At 36.3% G+C, this 19386-nt stretch overlaps 1 protein-coding gene across 1 annotated transcript in view; it reads left to right on the forward strand.

Moving 5' to 3' along the window:
* Positions 1-19386, forward strand: part of LOC147343960 (protocadherin-15-like) — a 1781617-nt gene that overhangs the window by 888217 nt on the left and 874014 nt on the right. Inside the window, exon 5 of the mRNA XM_086377653.1 lies at positions 166-284. Within this exon, the coding sequence (XP_086233779.1) occupies positions 194-284 (91 nt within the window). The 5' untranslated portion in view covers positions 166-193. The remainder of the gene's footprint in view (positions 1-165; positions 285-19386) is intronic.

A 19386-nucleotide genomic window follows, 5' to 3' on the forward strand; every position in this document is an offset into this window, starting at 1 on the left:
TGAGTTCTAGTACATTAAACAATTATGCTACTTTGATAATGGATAGTGTGGCACAGGTAATTAACTATGAAGTCATTAAGGCTTTTCTGTGCTGTGACAGGTGTGTTTACCTATAACAGATTAATGAACTTGTCAAATATTTCTTTTTCCCTCTTTCTATTTCAGATCAACCTTGTGTGGAATTCGACAGAAGATGTTCCAACAGTTTTCTCTCTGGAAATGGTTCGTTTCAGGGATTATCCTTGGTTGTCTCTTCACAGTCTGCTTGGGCCAATATGATGACGGTAAGTGTGCTTTTACTCTGACCTTTAGTGTTAGCCAGGATTTCTATGGAAAATGCAGCACATCATAGAAATGAATAATGCTAATTTGTAGTTCATTTTTAAAAGTTGGCGACTCCTTGCAATAATTTAATTAAAATAATCTTAACAAAAGTAACATCTGATGCACTTTGTTTCTTAATAAGGATTGCAATATGGTAGAAAACCCAGTGTTCAGCCTCTATTTGAACACTTACATGTTCTCACTAAAATAATGCCGAACTGTTATAAACAATATGAAATTCTATTTGCTAACCATTAGACAAACACAAACAGTAGCCTTGGATAAAATTAGGATGTGAAAAATACCAAAATTCCCTATGAGAAGAGATCTCTGAAGGGGTCAAAGGTGGATGTCATAAATGATTTTTGCACTTAAATTGGGGGGTTTCATGCCCTCACTATTTTATTTGGAAAGAGTGAAAAAGTGTAAAAGACTTGGCATTAGACTTTGAGTCATTCCTTGATAGTAACTCAGTCATTTGATAAAAATACATTAGTCATCAAGCTCTATGGAACCATTTAACATGTTATATCTGCAATGGCCCAAATGTACCTGTCTTAGATATTTCAGTATTGACGGCGTCTGTCTTTGAATACTACTTAATGGGACTGTGAATCTCTCTATCTAACAGAAGAAAAATGGATAAATTTTCCCATCCTAGAAGTTCCCTATTCAAGACAAATGTTTTGTTCTGTTATTATTATTATGCTTATTACTTTTACTAGTCATCTGTTGTTGTCATGTTACCTATTTGCTCTTAGAGACATCAAAGACTGTGATTTTTGTATGTTTTTTGTGAGCTTTGCTTGGCTAAATTAAATAATCTCATGATAGATGAATGAATTTGACTTTATCCCCCATACAGTGTTCAAATTATATACATATTAAAGCATTCTCGGTCCTCCATAGTTAGAAAATCATGCCTCTAGGGATTTGCAGAATAATTCACAATATCAACTATTTTCATAAAGTCAACAGCCTAATCCCTTGGAAAGTTCAGCTAATTAGCACAGTGTTTACTTCAAGTACATCTGAACTTAATGTCCCTGTCATTGCCATTTATAAGGATTGTGAGTCTCCAGTCTAACAACAAAGTTAAAAGTGTAGTAAGAAATAAATAATGTAATTGCTACTTTAAAGCAAAAATAAAAATCAATGGAACTTAAAAATGCATGACTTTAAAGTAAAATAATACATTTTAATTTATGCCTCAAGAATAGATGGCAAATCAGTGTGTTAATATTTCTTCATGCCATAAGGCATTCTATTTTTATTCATAGTGTTTACACTGAGATGGAAGGACTGTCATTGCTCATATTAGACTTTCACAAACCCTGTACTTTTTAGCAATGTAATTTAGGTTATCGGGGGAAATCATCCCTGGTTTAACCTGTAATGCTATAAATTAGCTTCTTTAATAAGTTCATTTCAGCTCTTGGTCTCTCTAAATGTGCTTGTATTGATAGCCCCCGAAATAAGATCATCAGGTCACCACTGACCATGAAGTAACTTTCTGAAGAAGAGTATAGCTTCACACCTGCCAAGTTAGATTTCACAGTAAGGCTGCCCCTTCACTGCCCTCATGGAAAACCTTCCAGCCACACTTAGAAAGCCTTTTTAGTTCTTTCCTCCTGGAGATAAGTTGCTAAACACCTAGGAAGACTGAAAGATCAGAACTGTGGCAAAGAAACAAAAATTTTGTATAGTTTTTTTTATAGAGGTTTCTCAACTTTCTGTGCTTTTCAGTATTCCTTCCATACTTGCATCCTCTGATGCCCCCTCAGAAGTAATAACACATCCCTGTAGGTCACCTACTTCTCTCTGGTCTCCCTCAGTAAGGGACTCTGACATCACTTTTATTTTATTGTTCATGAAAACGGTTTTCACAGCTACTGTTTTTTAAAATCCCTATTAAAATTTGAGAACACATGATGCAGGAATGAAATCAGGAGTAAACAAAGCATGGCTAACGCACAAAATAACAAAACTGAAATATGTGATATGGATTTCTTGAGCCAATTTTTCTTATCCAAATGCTTGAGAATGCAGGTATGGGTTAGACCAAAGGAAAATGTAGTGATAATCCTAATCATGACAGAAATGTGTGAAAAAAAGTTTAAGAGGTTTACTGGTTGGATTTACTGGTTAGAGTAGCCTATCTGATAGTTGACACCTTACTTCTATCCATAGTTAGGATCTAAGACAGAGAAATATGAAGGTGGAAAAATTTTAAATACCCTAAGGCTATTATAGTATAGCAGTTTATATTTTTCTTATGTTAAAGAATAGAATTCTCCTGGACTTTCAAATAAAAGGTTTCCTGTGTTTATTCTGTGTATTTCCTTACTTAGGCATATGGAAGTTGGAAGGAAAAAATACTGTTTATTCAAGAAATATTTTATCATGAAATGGAATATTCTAGTATTATCCACATGTGTGAATCAGCTTCTAAGAAAAGTTTACTGCATAATAGTTGTTTTCAAAATGTTCTTACTTAAGAAATTGGGCACATTTTTGAGTCATTCAGTGTTTCTCAAATTGTTAGGGTAAGTTTTTAGATTCAATAATAAAATTTGCAGATGACCTATTTGTAATGAAGATTCCATTTGTTTGATAACTGCAGATTTAAGAAAGAATAAATGTATAATTGAGATTGATAGTATTAAATTAAATTTTAAAAGTCAGAATTTAGCTAGCCAGTAGAATATTGGAAAACATAATTGATTTATAGTTTTAGTAGCCAATCTAGCCCAATATGAAAGTATTAGGATTGATATTTTAGCATACAGTTTAATTCATTATCAGTCCTGACAGTTTTATTGAAATGGGAACATGTGCTGTGATCCCAAATCGAATGTGGGGAGCCTGCACAGGAGATGCCATTGGAAGCAGAGGAGGCAGGGCTATCTGCTAAATTATGTATTATGTGGGATAAAAGATATTAAGACCATATTCTTTATTCTACCATGTTATTCACAGTGAGGTAAAAAACCAAGTTGTCCATGGGGTTTGTGTTTTTTATTTTGTTTTGATTTTGAATGAATTAGTGAATTATGAAAGGGAGGGAAAGAAGGGGAGGAAGGAAGGAAAGTGGTATATAAGGGGTAAGTTTTGTTTTCATTTTTTATTACTTTCTTTGCATTTTCAGATTGTCCATATTGACTACCATGATGCTACCATGATCAGATAGGAAAAGTATTTCTTTAAAAACAACCATATATCAAAGCATTATAACTAACTTTGAATCAAAGTGTAGGAGTGTTAGAGAGGCTATAAAAGAATATATGTGCCAATGAGTGTGTGAGTGTGTGTGTGTGTGTGAGAGAGAGAGAGAGAATTAGAAAGAGATTACCTAAGTGTGTGCAGACCATGAAAGTCAACATAAGTTTGTTTTGTTTTGTTTTTTAAGGAAAGGGTTCTCCCTGACTGCTCAGGCTTTCAGCCTGGAAGCCGAAAATCTTCCATCCTGCCCTTGAACTATTATGTAACTTGGCATATATCTATGATGTGAATGAAATCCTTATGTACTGCACAACCAGAGCAACTGTCTGAAGAGATGCTGTTTACAATCTCAAAAAGTCATATATTAATACTTCCTAAGGCTATTTTCGTATTAAAAATAACTTTCTGAAACTCACTTTCATGTAGTTGAATACACTATCTGACATATCACCAGTGTTCACTAAAATATTTTTTATATTTATTTCTATCGTTACTTCTAATTATGTATAAATAATTGTTTCTTTTTATATGTTTATATATATATATAAAATGAGTACTTTGTGCTCCTGCGCACAATTTATATATACTTCCCTTATATCTGTTCATGTTTACTGAACACCTTGAAGACTCCCTTGGTGGCTCAGATGGTAAAGAACCTGCCTGCAATGCAGGAGACACAAGTTCAATTCCTGGATTGGAAAGATCCCCTGTAAAAGGGAATGGCAACTCACTCTAGTATTCTTGCCTGGAAAATTCCATGGACAGAGGAGCCTGGCAGGCTATAGCCCATGGGGTTGTAAAGAGTTGGTCATGATTGAGCAACTAACACTTTCACTTCTTTGAAGATTTAACTTTGTTAAACTGCATTTCATTTTATTGTTATTATTTTGGCTGTATTAGGTCTTCACTGTGGCATGAGCACTCTTCACTGAGGCTCATGGACTTCCTCTGGTTGCAGAGCACTGATTCTAGAGTGTGCAGGCTCAGAGGTTGCAGCACATGGGTTTAGGTGCCCCATGGTATATGGGATCTTAGTTTTCTAACCAGGGATAGAACTCTTTTTGCCTGCATTGAAAGGTGGATCCTTAACCACTGGACCAACTGGGAAGTCCCCATTTTATTTTTCAAGGTATTAATGATTATATTTTTTCCTTGGAGGGCTTATTAATTCAAATGAACCCTGAAATGAAAATTGAGGAACATTTCCAGGTGTATTGTTATGCTTGTTAGGTAATCCATTAATCCATGGAAAGTCAGTGATGAGATAGATATGTCATCATTAAAGGTATGCTGCTGCTGCTGCTGCTGCTAAGTCGCTTCAGTCGTGTCCCATTCTATGTGACCCCATAGATGGCAACCCACCAGGCTCCCCCATCCCTGGGATTCTCCAGGCAAGAGCCACAGGAGTGGATTGCCATTTCCTTCTCCAATGCATGAAAGTGAAAAGTAAAAATGAAGTCGCTCAGTTGTGTCCGACTCTTAGCGACCCCATGGACTGCAGCCCACTAGGCTCCTCCATCCATGGGATTTTCCAGACAAGAGTACTGGAGTGGGGTGCCATTGCCTTATCTGATTAAAGGTATAGACATATTTTAATGTCTGAGACTAAAATCTTCTAAGATCTGACATTTGAGCCTGGAAACTTCATTTTTATCAAGTATGTCTAGAGGTCAAAAGTAGAGTGACAATGGTTTATACTAATAAACTTAAAAGAGAATGACATACAAATTACAATGCTGCTGCTGCTGCTGCTAAGTCGCTTCAGTCGTGTCCGACTCTGTGTGACCCCAGAGATGGCAGCCCACCCATCCCTGTGATTCTCCAGGCAAAAACACTGGAGTGGGTTGCCATTTCCTTCTCCAATGCATGAAAGTGAAAAGTGAAAGTGAAGTTGCGCAGTCGTGTCCGACTCTTAGCAACCCCATGGACTGCAGCCCATCAGGCTGCTCCTTCCATGGGATTTTCCAGGCAAGAGTACTGGAGTGGGATGCCATTGCCTTCTCCAATTACAATGCTAATAATAGCATTATAAGGAAAATAAAACCACCCAAAGAGCTGAAACATTTATGTTTCTTAGACTGATGTTTTCCCCCTTTAGATACCTTAAGAAGAACTGGCTACATAAACTGAACACTTCTGCAAGAAGAATTAAAAAATCTTAATTGTTCATGTTTCCAGACTATTACAGACTATCACATAGGGCACCATTATAGCAATATCCTTGCCTCATGGACTGTACTGATCTATTTGTGGGATACACATGGTCCCTCTAGTATTATTCTGGAAATGTTTGTAAATTTTCTTTTTTTTCAGTTTGCTATTTCAAAGTTTAGTTCAGATCATCTTCCTCTTGTTAACATTGTATTTCTCTGAACATCAGTACAGTTTAGTCCCTCAGTCATGTCCGACTCTGCAACCCCATGGACTGCAGCACTCCAGGCTTCCCTGTCCATCCCCATCTCCCAGAGCCTACTCAAACTCATGTCTATCACATCAGTGATGCCATCCAACCATCTCATCCTCTGTTGTCCTCTTCTTCTCTTGCCTTCGATCTTTCCCAGCATCAGGGTCTTTTCCAATGAGTTGGCTCTTCGCATTAGGTGGCCACAGTGTTGAGTTTCAGCTTCCAATGAATATAAGGACTGATTTTATTTCTCTGAACATAGTACAATACAATAGTTTCTTTTGAATCTGTTTCAATTATAATTAAAGATGATTAATGGAGACTACACCTAAGTAATTTTCAATGAACTTGATTGTCTCTGAAACATCTTTCATTTAAATATTATTTCTTAATTATAGGCAGCACACATTTCTTAATTTCTTAAAGGCAGCACACATCAAGAGAAATTGAACAATATACATGCACACACTCATACATAATAGATAACACATTCTGAAACCATACATAGCATATATTTTATGCAAATTTTAATCTTAATATAATAAAGGCATATTTTCTTATCTACCCCTTCCACTTTTTCCATCTTACAGAGTGTATTTTTATTCAGAGATGTTAAATTCAAGTTTTCAGAGTAATTTTGTTGTTTTTTCTACAGGCTGAGTTTTTAAATTCTGAGTGTTTGTCATTTTTTCTTGAAGCTTTATAAACTTTTGGAGATATATATATATATATATATATATATATGCCATCTAGATTATGTTATTATGGGATATTTAGATTAATATGCCAAGAAACAGCACTTTCAGTGCTTTGCTGTTGTTGTTCGGTCACTGAGTCGTCTCCGACTCTTTTTGACCCTATGGACTGCGGTGCACGAGGCTTCCTTGTCCTTCACCATCTCCTTCGCCATCCTCTGTTGTTCCCTTCTCCTCCTGCCTTCAAAATTTCCCAGCATCAAGGTCTTTTCCAATGAGTTGGCCTCCTTGCATCAATTGGCCAAAATACTGGAACTTCAGCATCAGTCTTTCCAATGAATATTCAGGACTAATTTCCTTTAGAATGGACTGGTTTGATCTCCTTGCAGTCCAAGGATTCTGAAGAGTCTTCTCCAACACCACAGTTCAAAAGCATCAATTCTTCGACACTCAGCCTTCTTTACGGTACAACTCTCACACCTGTACTTACTCCAGTAAAATTTTCTAAATTTCATTTCTAAATGTCTAAATTTCACTTCCAGATAAAAGCTTGGCTGTGTCTTCTGCTTTAGTTTGTACCCACACTTGGATTTCTTATTTCCTCTTTTTTGAAGGTGAGCAATCTTGTAGGTCCTGTACCTCCAAATTGGATTTTGTTTTAGGGCAGAGGTTTGAAAGGGCATATATCTTTTCTTGTTTCAGCAACAATTTCTCAGTAAGCAAGTTCAAAAATGTTAACTTTGTAACTTCTCTATACTCTGACCCCTTGCCTAGAAGGATTACTTCAGTAGTCTCTCTGAACAGTAGTAATAGGCTCGGTTAAAGCCCACCTGTACATACTGGGAGCCAGAGAGCTAAAGAGTCCAAAAACTAAATACATAAATAACCTCTGAGAAACATAAGAACAATTAGTGTACTTTTTTCTCTGTGCTAATACATACACACATCCACACCCCAAAAATGTTATTTCCAAGGTAACTTAGAATTGCTGCTGCTGCTGCTGCTAAGTCACGTCAGTCGTGTCCGAATCTGTGTGACCCCATGGACTGCAGCCTTCCAGGCTTCTCCGTCCATGGGATTGTCCAGGCAAGGGTACTGGAGTGGGGTGCCATTGCCTTCTCTGTAGAATAGCTAAGTACTGATATTTCAGATACTTTCATTTGTCCTGTTGAGAAAGGGAAAGAAGTAGGTCTAATTCACTATATAAGTAATACAATACAATTATCGATCACCAGTAGGGTAGATGGTTCCCTCTCTAGTTCTAACAACCTTAAAAAAATGAACCCATTGAAACATAAAATACTCACATCCAAATTGTGTGAGAAGGTAGAATCCATTTTAACTGTTCTTAATAAAAATCGAAATTGAGCAAAAGTGTAATTATAATCTTGCTTGGCTCTGATACAACTCATAATAGAGTGGCTTTTCTTAGTTGGATCTTTTCCCATCAAATCTCTGTACTTGTTACCACGACTTCTGCACCATATCCCTTAAGCTCTGCAATTTGGGTTTTCTCACATCTCTACCGAAAGTGCATTCTCTAAAGTCTCCAATGACTACTTTCTTGGACAAATCCTATAATTTTGTAGCATTTCAGCAAACAACATTATTGATCTACTTTTCTTGCAACTATCTTTTCCTCAGTGATTCTTAGAACTGAATTTTTCTGATTGTCTCTATATCAGACATGATCTTCCTGGTGAATATTCTACCTTTCTCTAGTCCGTGATTTTGAAATTGCCCCACTTTTGTTTGTATTTCCATAAAGAGTCATCTTTTCTAATGAGCCAGTTTGAATATTTTCTAACAGTTATAAAGGTCCTCTCCTTGGTCGTGTTCTGCTTTCTCTATCTTCCCTTTCACAGTACTTTCAAATTATTACATGTCCACTCTACATATTCTTTTTATCTAGACCACATTTTCACTTCTCTATAGAACATTTATTTAGTTTGCATTTTATTGAATATCAACTCCATGAAAGATATTAGGGAAACAAAAATGAGGCAGTTATTTCATTCAAGTATAATAATGAGGTATATAGTCAATACGATGATTTATATAATCATAGGTGGATATATAGTGTGTGTGTGTTGGGAGAATACATATGCAAAATCTGCTGAATTTTGGGGTGAAGTACTCAGAAAATGTTTGCAGGAAAATTTTTATTTTTCAAGGTAAAGAATTGGAAATTTTGGAAAACCTGAACAATCCTGAATACTGGTGCTCTGATTTAAGATGTATTACATCTTAGAATTGAGGATTGTATATGCTGTTTTATGACCTGTTCAGAGAAGATTTTGTTCAATTCGAATTATACCTTGAAACCAAATTGCTCATTACTCCTTGATGTTGTTACTAATCATATTAAGTGAGGAAAGGTTGGTTAAAGGGTGCAAACATTTAGTTATAAGATGGATAAGTTTGGTGAACCTAATGTACAACATGGTGACTATAGTTAATAATACTGTAGTTTTATATACTGGAAACTTGCTAATAGAATGGATTTTAAGTATTCTTACCACACTAAAAAAAAAGAACTATGTGAGGTGATGGTTGTGTTAGGTTATGTTAATTAACTTGGTTCTGGTAATTATTCATTTTACACTATATCAGTATCAAGCCATATATTGTGCACTTTAAAAATATACAATTTTGTTTGTCAATTACACCTCAAGGAAACTGGTATAACTAATGTCCATCTTTCCCTTTATATTAAGTCAAATAATGTTTGTTTCTATGTTTAGATTATAAATTGCTGAACACAGAAAGTCTCATTTACTTTTTGTTTCCCTCAGTACCTGGCAGAATGACCCAGTTAGTGATTATTTAAATTAGTATGCCTTCCATAAAGAAAAATAGAACTGAGAGATGAAGTGTCTTTTAATAATACAGGAGCAAGTAGGTAACCTTTATGATAGTACTTGGAGTTCAAACAGTAATTCAAAGACACATTTAGTGAGGGTTTGATTTCTATGACACTGCTCAATATTGACATAGGAACCAAAGCAGTCAATAATTATCTCTGCTATGGAGATATTACACATAGTATCCTTTTTAGGATTCGATAGGAAAACAGAGTTTAGGTAAATTATATAATTTTTTTTATTTTAATTGGAGGCTAATTACAATATTGTATTGGTTTTGCCATATATCAACATGAATCCGTCACGGGTGTACACGTGTTTCCAATCCTGAACCCCCTCCCACTTCCCTCCCCATACCATCCCTCTGGGTCATCCCAGTTCACCAGCCCCAAGCATCCTGTATTTTTATGCCTTGAGGGTGCATCATTTAGAAAAGTCTTTGTATAAAACTCAAAGTGAATCTATCCTCTCTTCAGTGTGTTTTCTTTTTCTGATTATTAGCAGTTGTTCTGGGCATTTTGTTCATAATGTTGGTGGATCACACTGTGCCAGTTGTTCCTGACATCAGCCTCTTAGCTCCAGATACCAATCTTTACCTGCTCTTATAAGATCCAATACTGGCCCTCAGGGCTGCTCAATCAGCCTGCTCAGTGATAACTGTTCAGCCACTCTGAGTTTATTAAGTGTCTTAATTGAATAGTTGGAGTACTGATGACAGTTGTTCAGGCTTCTTAGATCATGAATGAAAAAGACAATACTAACTCAATCATCAATATTTTGTATGGTTATATCCAGAATTTGGCCACAGTTGGTCTGTTGAATGCATACAATGCAATTCTGCTGGATCCTCATACAGGAAAAGCTATAGCATTTTAATGTAACATGAATAATATATTATGCTGACTTTTTAATTCATTCATTCTTCAGGTATAGCAAGCATATGTAATGTCTACTGTGCACATATAAATTTTCTAACAATTATAGCTAATATTTATTGGATGATTTCTATGTGACAAACAGCTTACACATAATACCCTATTCACATTGTGATACATTTATACTTGATACATATGATGTATGTTCATGTGTAATGCACATGCTATGTCACTACAATTCAGTTATAGAAGATTATATAGTTTTATACAAATGTTTTTAAATGGCTACTAGATGTCAAGCCTTGTTCTACAAACTGCAGATATGTGTGTACTTAGTTGTTTAGATATCCAACTCTTTGTGACCCCATGAACTGGAGCCTGCCAGGCTCCTCTGCCCATGGGATTTTCCAAGCAAGAATACTGAAGTGAGTTGCCATGACCTCCTCAAAGGGATCTTCCCAACCCAAGGATCAAACCTCCATCTCCTGCGGCTCCTGCATTGCAGGCAGATTCTTTACCACTGAGCCCCCAAGGGAGCCCCGATATAGCAAACAGCAAAATAGACCAAAAGAAAAAAATCCTTATTTTTCTGAGGTTTGCTTGATATTTGAAGGAGACAGAAAATAATCCAACCACTAAGAAAGTCATGTAGTATATTAGTATCTGAAAGAGGTTATGTCAAAAAAAAAAACCAGGGAAAGGGATATTTGGGGGAACATAATTTTAAATAGGAAAGTGTGGGAAGCACTTACTAAGAAGTACTCTTGGTGTAAATTTCAGAGAGGATTATGGGAAAATTATGGAGATTCCTAGAAGAGCATTGAAGACAGAGATCACAATGAGTGAAAGGGAATTGAGATGGGGACATGCCTATTCTGTTTGTAGAACACAATTGCAAGCAAACTGTGGTGGGTGAAAATTGGGGCCGAGTGAGGTAAAGGGGAAAGAGAGAAGATCAGAAAGTTGACATGGGTGAAGGCAAATTGCCCAGGCCTTGCAGGCAGTGGGGGACATTGTCTTTTTCTCTCAGTGAGACGGAAAGCTACTGGAATGTTTCAAGCAGAGGAGTGAAATGATCTCACGCAAGTTTTAACAAAATTGCTTTGATGCTTGTATTGAGAATCATCAGTTAAGATCAAGGTGACCAGTGAGAAATGTATTAACAATATTCCAGGCAGAAAATAAAGATAGCTTAGACCAGGTTTTCATGACAGAGGTGGTAATAATGGTTGACTGTCAATGCATTTTTGAGGTACATCAATAGAGTTTGCTGGTGTGTTGGATACAGAGAAAACAAAAAAGATAGCATTTAAGTATATTTGATACTAGTATATTTGGTCTAAGCATCAGCAGAGTCTGAATGATCAACATGGTCAACGATCATCAAAGGAACAAGTGTGGCTAGAAATGAACCATAAACACAGTGATCATATAGTCTAGGAAGATGAGAAAGAATCAGAAAGAACATTAATATGTGGAGATAATTAATGAGAGGAAAACTAGAAGAGAGTGGTTTACTAAAAGTCATAGGAAGAAGACATCTAAAGGAGAAAGTGATCAGCTGTGTCAAGTCTGATCAAGTAAGATGAAATGTGAGAACTGAATATTGAATTAACAACATGGCACTCATTTGTGGCATTGATAGGGATGGTTTGAGGTAATGTTGAGAATGAAAATTTGCAGTGGTTTCGAGAAAGAGTGGAGGAAGAGGAAATGCAGGGTATTTGAAAATATAAAAAAGTTTTTTTTTTCTTTTTTCTTTTCTTGTTTTAAATCTTTCTTTTCTTTTTAATATGGTGGCAGTACTAATAGGGAAAGAAGAGTAAGCTTAAGAATGCATACCCCACCTCAAGTCCTAGTGATGTAAGGATATAATAAAGCAACCACCATCCCAGCGAGGCACTGAGAGAGCTACAGAAAAATAGCATCTTCTTGGAATAGCCAGATTTCTAGTAGAACAAGAAGAAAGGAATGTTCAGCAAAATATATATTATTTAATCTGTCTCATGTTCAGTAAAACACCATAAGATAAATTCTATTGTTGTTCCCATTTTCCAGTTGAGGAAACCGAAGCTTTAAAGATATCGAGCTATCTCACTTAAAGTCACACAGCTCCTACATCTAAGAGTCATAATCCTAGCTTACGCAGCTTGGATTTTACAGCCTGAGTATAAAGTGCTACAGTAGTCATGAAAGTATAATAATATGAACACCAATCCATGGAACCTTAAGAGAATGATGGAAATTATTATCAACTTCTACTATATGTTCTTTTATTTTATATATATACTTATTAGCATATACCAGTTTTGTGCCACATTTGGGGTTGAAAATATGAATGAGATATTTCTTGACCTCATATATGTTAATGCCTACATTATATGAAACATCAGCAAAAGGGATTACACATATAAATCAATATACTGTATATAGATTGTGAGAGGCTGAGTTAAAAAGATGACATTTATGGTGCCTGCCTAGAGGTATGCTACAGTCTGTATCAGATGTAGTTAGTGGAAGAAAGACATAGGATGAGACACTATTGAGCTACATGAAAAATGGATAAGGAGTTACTGTAGATTTAAATCTGATACATATAAATTCATGTGCAGTCAAAGCAAAGGGAAACATGAGAGGATTAATGACGAAGCACTGGTATGTGGGATATGAAAGATCATCTATGGCACAGTAGTTAAAGCTTGAGCTTTGGAATCAAATAGACTTTGTTCAAATCCTGGCAAAATCAATATGTGATTTTTTATAAATTATATAATCTCTATGACTTAGATTTCCATCTGTTAAACAGGATAACAGCAACTCTGATTTGATTGTTGTTAGGATTAACTGATGGCATGTATGTAAGTTGTTTAGCGTGTTTTCTAGCATATGCTGCTGCTGCTAAGTCTCTTCGATCGTGTCTGACTCTGTGCGACCCCATAGACGTCAGCCCACCAGGCTCCCCCATCCCTGGGATTCTCCAGGCAAGGACACTGGAGTGGGTTGCCATTTCCTTCTCCAATGCATGAAAGTGAAAAGCGAAAGTGAAGTCGCTCAGTCATGTCTGACTCTTAGTGACCCCATAGACGGCAGCCCACACCAGGCTCCCCTGTCCCTGGGACTCTCCAGGCAAGAACACTGGAGTGGGTTGCCATTTCCTTCTCCATTCTAGCATATAGGAAATGATAAAAATATATTTTGGGTATATTATAATAAGTACTACTATTTTCAAATTAAATAGACAAGATGAACAATATAACATTATCATTAATCAATATTTCTTTTGGTTTCTTTTATCTGAAAACATTTACACAAACACACAGGCCACACATATAATCACACACTATATTAAATCGACAACTTCTTAAACACTGTGCTTTCTACATACATATTTCTGCATACTACAATTCTTTGAATGATTTTCAGCCCATCTATCCTGTGAAATTTTCGGCTGCATTTATTAAAGTGTCAGGCATAGAATTTATACCATTTCAGTTTTTTAATAATTTTATTTATTTATTCATTTATTTTTGGCTGTGCTGGGTCTTCGTTGCTGCACAAGGGCTTTCTCTAGTTGCGGGCAAGACTAATCTTCACTGAAGTGCACAGGATTCTCAGTGAAGTGGCCTCTCCTGTTGTAGGGAAGGGCTCTGGGGAGTGAGGTTTCAGTAACTGCAGTTCATGGGCTCAGTAGTTGTGGCTCCTGGGATCTAGCGCACAGGCTCAGTAGCTGTGGTGCATGGGCTTAGTTGCTTCGCAGCATGTGGAATCTTCAGGATCAGGGATCCTAATGCATGACTCTGCATTGGTAGGTGGATTCTTTACCACTAAGCAACCGGGGAAGCACCACCTTTTCCATTGTTTTTTTCCTATCTTTTATTTACCTCCTTAAAATTTTTCTTAATTTTTATTAGTTTCATTTTTTAAAAAAGAAGCTTCCTTTAGCTCCTTCTTATTTATCTTTCATCACTCATATCTGAATACTTCTCAATTACTTTATTCTTCTCATTTTTTAAATATGTTTCACTCAACTCTCTCTTACATTCTAATTGTACCTCTCTCCTGTTTCTTTGTCAGGTATTCTCTCTGTCTCAATATTTGTTATCTTTCTGCCTCACTTTAGCTAATTTAAGTTCTAGAAAGCACAGTAAGCATTTCCTTGGCTATAGGTACTTCATATTTCTAACTGCTAGGTCTACTTTTAGAAAATAATCTTAGCTGGACTTTTAGCCTCTTTGGTTATAGAAAGAATTGGATAGTATTTTAGATCAAAGGAAAAAAAAAATTCCAGCATGTATTTTCATTCTCATAATATAAAAATTACCAGAATGCACACACATATTTTAAAACCTCTAAAGCTTCTGTCTATTATCAGATGAGGAACATTTTAAAGGAGATGCCATCCAATTTCCTTCCCAGTGATACTGAACTTGGGAAAAAATTCAATTTATGCTCTAAATTTCCAAGATTTAAATCAAACTAAGAACTTTTTAAAATATAATATATTAAATATTAATTTCATGGGCATTCATTTGACAATACAAAGTGAGATATATTCCCAGAAAAAGAAAACTAGAAGGAATATTGTCCAATGAATTACTGACACTGGACTCAAACCAGTGTAAGCAATGTGTGTTTATCACTGAGAGCTCCCTGGATCCATTAAACCCAATAGTCCTTTTATCCAGCCCATTTAAATGTGTTTTTTGAAAGCAGGTCCCCAAAGGTGTGACATTTGAAAGCATTTGTAATGTGTTTTAGTTTTTTGTTGTTCAGCCACTCAGTTCTGTTCGGCTCTTTGCAACCCCATGAACGCAGCACGTCAGGCTTCCCTGTCCTTCAGCGTCTCCCAGTTTGCCCGAGTTCATGTTCATTGCATCAGTGACTCTGTCCACCCATCTCATCCTCTGACACCCTCTTCTTCTTCTGTTCTCGATCTTTCCCAGCATCAGGGACTTTTCCAATAAGTCATCTGTTTGAATCAGATGACCAAAATACTGGAGTTTCAGCATCAGTCTGTCCAGTGACTATTCAGGATTGATTTCCTTTAAGATTGTATTTGTTTGATCTCCTTGCTGTCCAAGTGACTTTCAGGAGTCTTCCTTTGATACATAAAACTAACTGCTTCATTCCATAGCATGAACCAAAATTACACAGAGGCTAATTTATTGGGTTGGCCAAAAAGTACGTTTGGGTTTTGTGTAACATCTTAAAGAAATCTGAATGAACTTTTTGGGCAACCCAATACATTCTAAAAACAGTAAGAAAATCAGCTTCTATTTATTAGGAAAAAAAATTCAATGCAATGCCTATGCTAAAGTTAAAAGTTAGATTATGCCAATATCCTTACAAAGGAACTCTGTAATTCTAGATTTTCTACTAACCCTTTCTCATTACTGGAGAAGATTAATTGTAGTAACAACTGGTCAACAATGGAATTGCTAATAACGAATAACTAGAAACCTATGAGAAAACCCTTTGAAAACAGATAAGATTCAATCCCATTCCCCCAGAGATACGTCAGCTAGTAGTACTCCTTCTTGACCTTGAACAAACACATCGTGATATGAAATGCTGCAATTTAAGACTGCTGGTGTGCTTTTCTAGAGTAAACAAACAATAGATAATTTTTTAATCAAAGACTTAGAATATAAAAAATAATACATTTTGAAAATAACTGAATCTCATTCAGAATTATATGGTTTTGTGATTATTATACCCATATTTCAAATGGAATTTCTTTTTTGGATCTATACCAAGTTGCAAATGTATATTGCTCTAGCGAAGAACACAAGTATGTATTTTAAAAAATGTGACACACTTTCTTTAAAGATGTATAGGAGCAAGTAGATTTCAAAAGTATGTACAAAGTCAAAATGATATTCTAACCGCAGAGAATCTCAAAATAGACTCTCTTCTCATAACCCTTATGCATGCTAAATTTGGCAGCATATGTACTTGAATATATTGTACTAATCAATTGAATTATACTAAGTATATTAATCGATTGAATTCTATTGGAAAACTGCACTAGAAAAAAATAAAATATCCTCACTGGGACTTCTAAAATGCATTTCTTAAGTATTTTGTGAACATTCTTTCAGATCTGAGATTCAAAATCACTTGGAACAGGTTTAATATAAAGAGTTATTTGAAGAGGTGCTTCTAAAATAAATGAAAAAATGTATGTCAGAATAGGTTTATCAAATTTTATCACCTCATTCTTATTCTCCACATTGGAAAGTTACAACAGACACTTATTAAACAACAACAACAACAACAACAACAACAACAACTTGGGTCAAAGTCACTTTAGTAAAGACTAATGTGTGCTCAGTCTCTCAGTCCTGTCCAACTTTTTGTAACCCTTTGGACCAGAGTCCACCAGGCTCCTCTATCCAGGATTTTTTCAAGCAAGAATGCTGGAGTAGGTTGCCATTTCTTTCTCCAGGCGATCTTCCTGACCCAGGGATCAAACCCGTGTCTCTTATGTTTCCTGTATTGCAGCAAATTCTTTACCTAGTGAGCCAGGGGAGAAGCACCAGTAAAGACTAATATTTTTATATCAAATGCATTAGGGACATTTATTTTCTTTGGATTTTGCTGTAAAATGTAAGGCAATAAGAGCAATGTAAAATGAACTGCCACCTCTAAACTGACCCATTATGGTTATTCTGGTTTATAATTTAATTGTAATTGCTTTAATCAGTCAGAGACACTGATTTTTCTATAAATTACTGTACCTCTGCTAATGAATTAATTTTTCTATAATTCTATAATGGATATCTGTAATGCATATGTAATATGTTTGAGGTACTAATTGCTTTAGTCATTACTCATTCATCCATTTATTTACTCAATACACTTTTATAAGGTTTCTACTCTAAGCCAGGGACTATGAACAATGTTGAGGTAAGGGGATTATTCCAAATGGAGGGAGCAGATGAAGTCTCCATGATGAGAAGTATATATCAAGCATGACCAAGAGTCTGCATAATGGCCAGCGTAAATCAAATGCTAATGAAACTGAGAAGGTGTGTAGGGAACAAGGTTTACTGGCATGGATAATAATTTTACTCATAATTGTAAGTGAATCCACTGGAGTTCTAAAAGTAGAGACAAGAGAAGGAGAAAGTTGTGATGATACGATTCCATCTATTCTAAAACAGATATTAGCTATAGTGAGGAGAATGGATTTGTGTAAGGACTGATGGAGAAGAACATTATAGACAAGATAAATACCTAAGGCATAGTACAAGCAAGAGGTGATGGTAGTTTAAGTGAGGGGTGGTTAGAAAATGAAACTGGATCTAGAGACTAGTGGAAAGATTTTTTTTAAGGAAGTTTTATGTACATGAACACATTTCCTCCTCCAGGGGATCTTCTCAACCCGGGGGTTGAACTCATGCCTTTGTCTCTTTTGCATTGGCAGGTGGGTTTTTTGCCACTAGCGCCACCTAGGTAACCCACATGTACACATGCGTATATTGTTATAGCCACGCGTTCCAGGAAACAAACTCACTCAGAAGGACAGTGCAGATAGTGGAGTGCAGTTTATTACACCGGCAGGCCCAAGGCAGAGTCTCCTCTCAGCCAAGGACCCCAACCAGCATTTGTGAAAATCTTTTATACCCCATGTGTACATATCCGAACCCACCAGCTCAATTTCCTTGAGACTTACATAAACCAAGGAAGGGTAAATACAATCACAGTAACCCCATCATTCATGTGTTATGTGTTCAAACAGTTAATAATCAATAAGCATGTGGTTACATTCCAATAGATACAGAAAGAATTTATGACCTATCTGGAGGCAGAGGTGATTAGAGTATGTTTTATCTTAGGCGATGAGTAACCTGGATGTGAACTTCAAGATTCCCCTGTCCGGAGGGGGTCTTATCCTTCTATCGTAGTTTCCATAGGCACTAAGCACAGAGTTCAGAGTCCATTGGAGAGGTGGCCGAGCATGATCAGCATGAACAGGCCTAAGATGGAATCCACCTCTGTCTGTTTCCTCCTTCAATATGTATAATGCATGATTTATTTGGAAATCAGCAGGGAATGCAGTAAAAGTAGGCAAAGATGGAGCTCAATGGTTACAGAGTAAGACCTTAGTAAGAGCTTAGCTGAGATAGAAAAGAGCACAATATTAGGGGAGATCATGAATTTAGATGTAGACAGATTGAGTTTGAAATAGTAAGTAGTTTGTTCAGAATGATGTGAAATTTTTGCAACAATAATATTAAGGAATCAATGCTTTGCCCTGATTTTCTGATAATAATAATAAGGTAAAAATATGATTATTCTCTGGATATGTTACTTAACGTTCCATGTAATTCAGAGAGTTTCATTTCTTTTGCAGTTCAGTTCAGTTCAGTCACTCAGTCATATCCAACTCTTTGCGACCCCATAGACTGAAGCACTCCAGGCTTCCCTGTCCATCACCAACTCCCAGAGTTTACTCAAACTCATGCTCTTTGAGATGGTGATGTGATCCAGCCATCTCATCCTCTGTTGTCCCCTTCTCTTCCTGCTTTCAATCTTTCCCAGCATCAGGGTCTTTTCAAATGAGTCAGCTCTTCGCATCAGGTGGACAAAGTATTGGAGTTTCATCTTCATCATCAGTGCTTCCAGTGAATATTCAGGACTGATCTCCTTTAGGATGGACTGGTTGGATCTCTTTGCAGTCCAAGGAACTCTCAAGAGTCTTCTCCAACACCACAGTTCAAAAGCATCAATTCTTCAGTGCTCAGCTTTCTTTATAGTCCAATTCATTTCTTCTTAGGCATGTTAAATATGAAATTGGTGAGAGTTAAGTTATATATTGCACAGTCCTACAATGAATGCTAAATAATCATTTTCATTTAAGAAAAAAGACATTAATATTTTATATTCAGTTCAGTTCAGTTCAGTCGCTCAGTCGTGTAAGACTCTTTGTGACCCCATGAATCGCAGCACGCCAGGCCTTCCTGTCCATCACCAACTCCTGGAGTTCACCCAAATTC

The sequence above is a fragment of the Bos grunniens genome, chromosome 26 (genome assembly GCF_055505025.1).
Source record: "Bos grunniens cultivar Pamir isolate PY7600 chromosome 26, Bosgru_T2T1.0, whole genome shotgun sequence".
Classification (NCBI taxonomy): domain Eukaryota; kingdom Metazoa; phylum Chordata; class Mammalia; order Artiodactyla; family Bovidae; genus Bos; species Bos grunniens.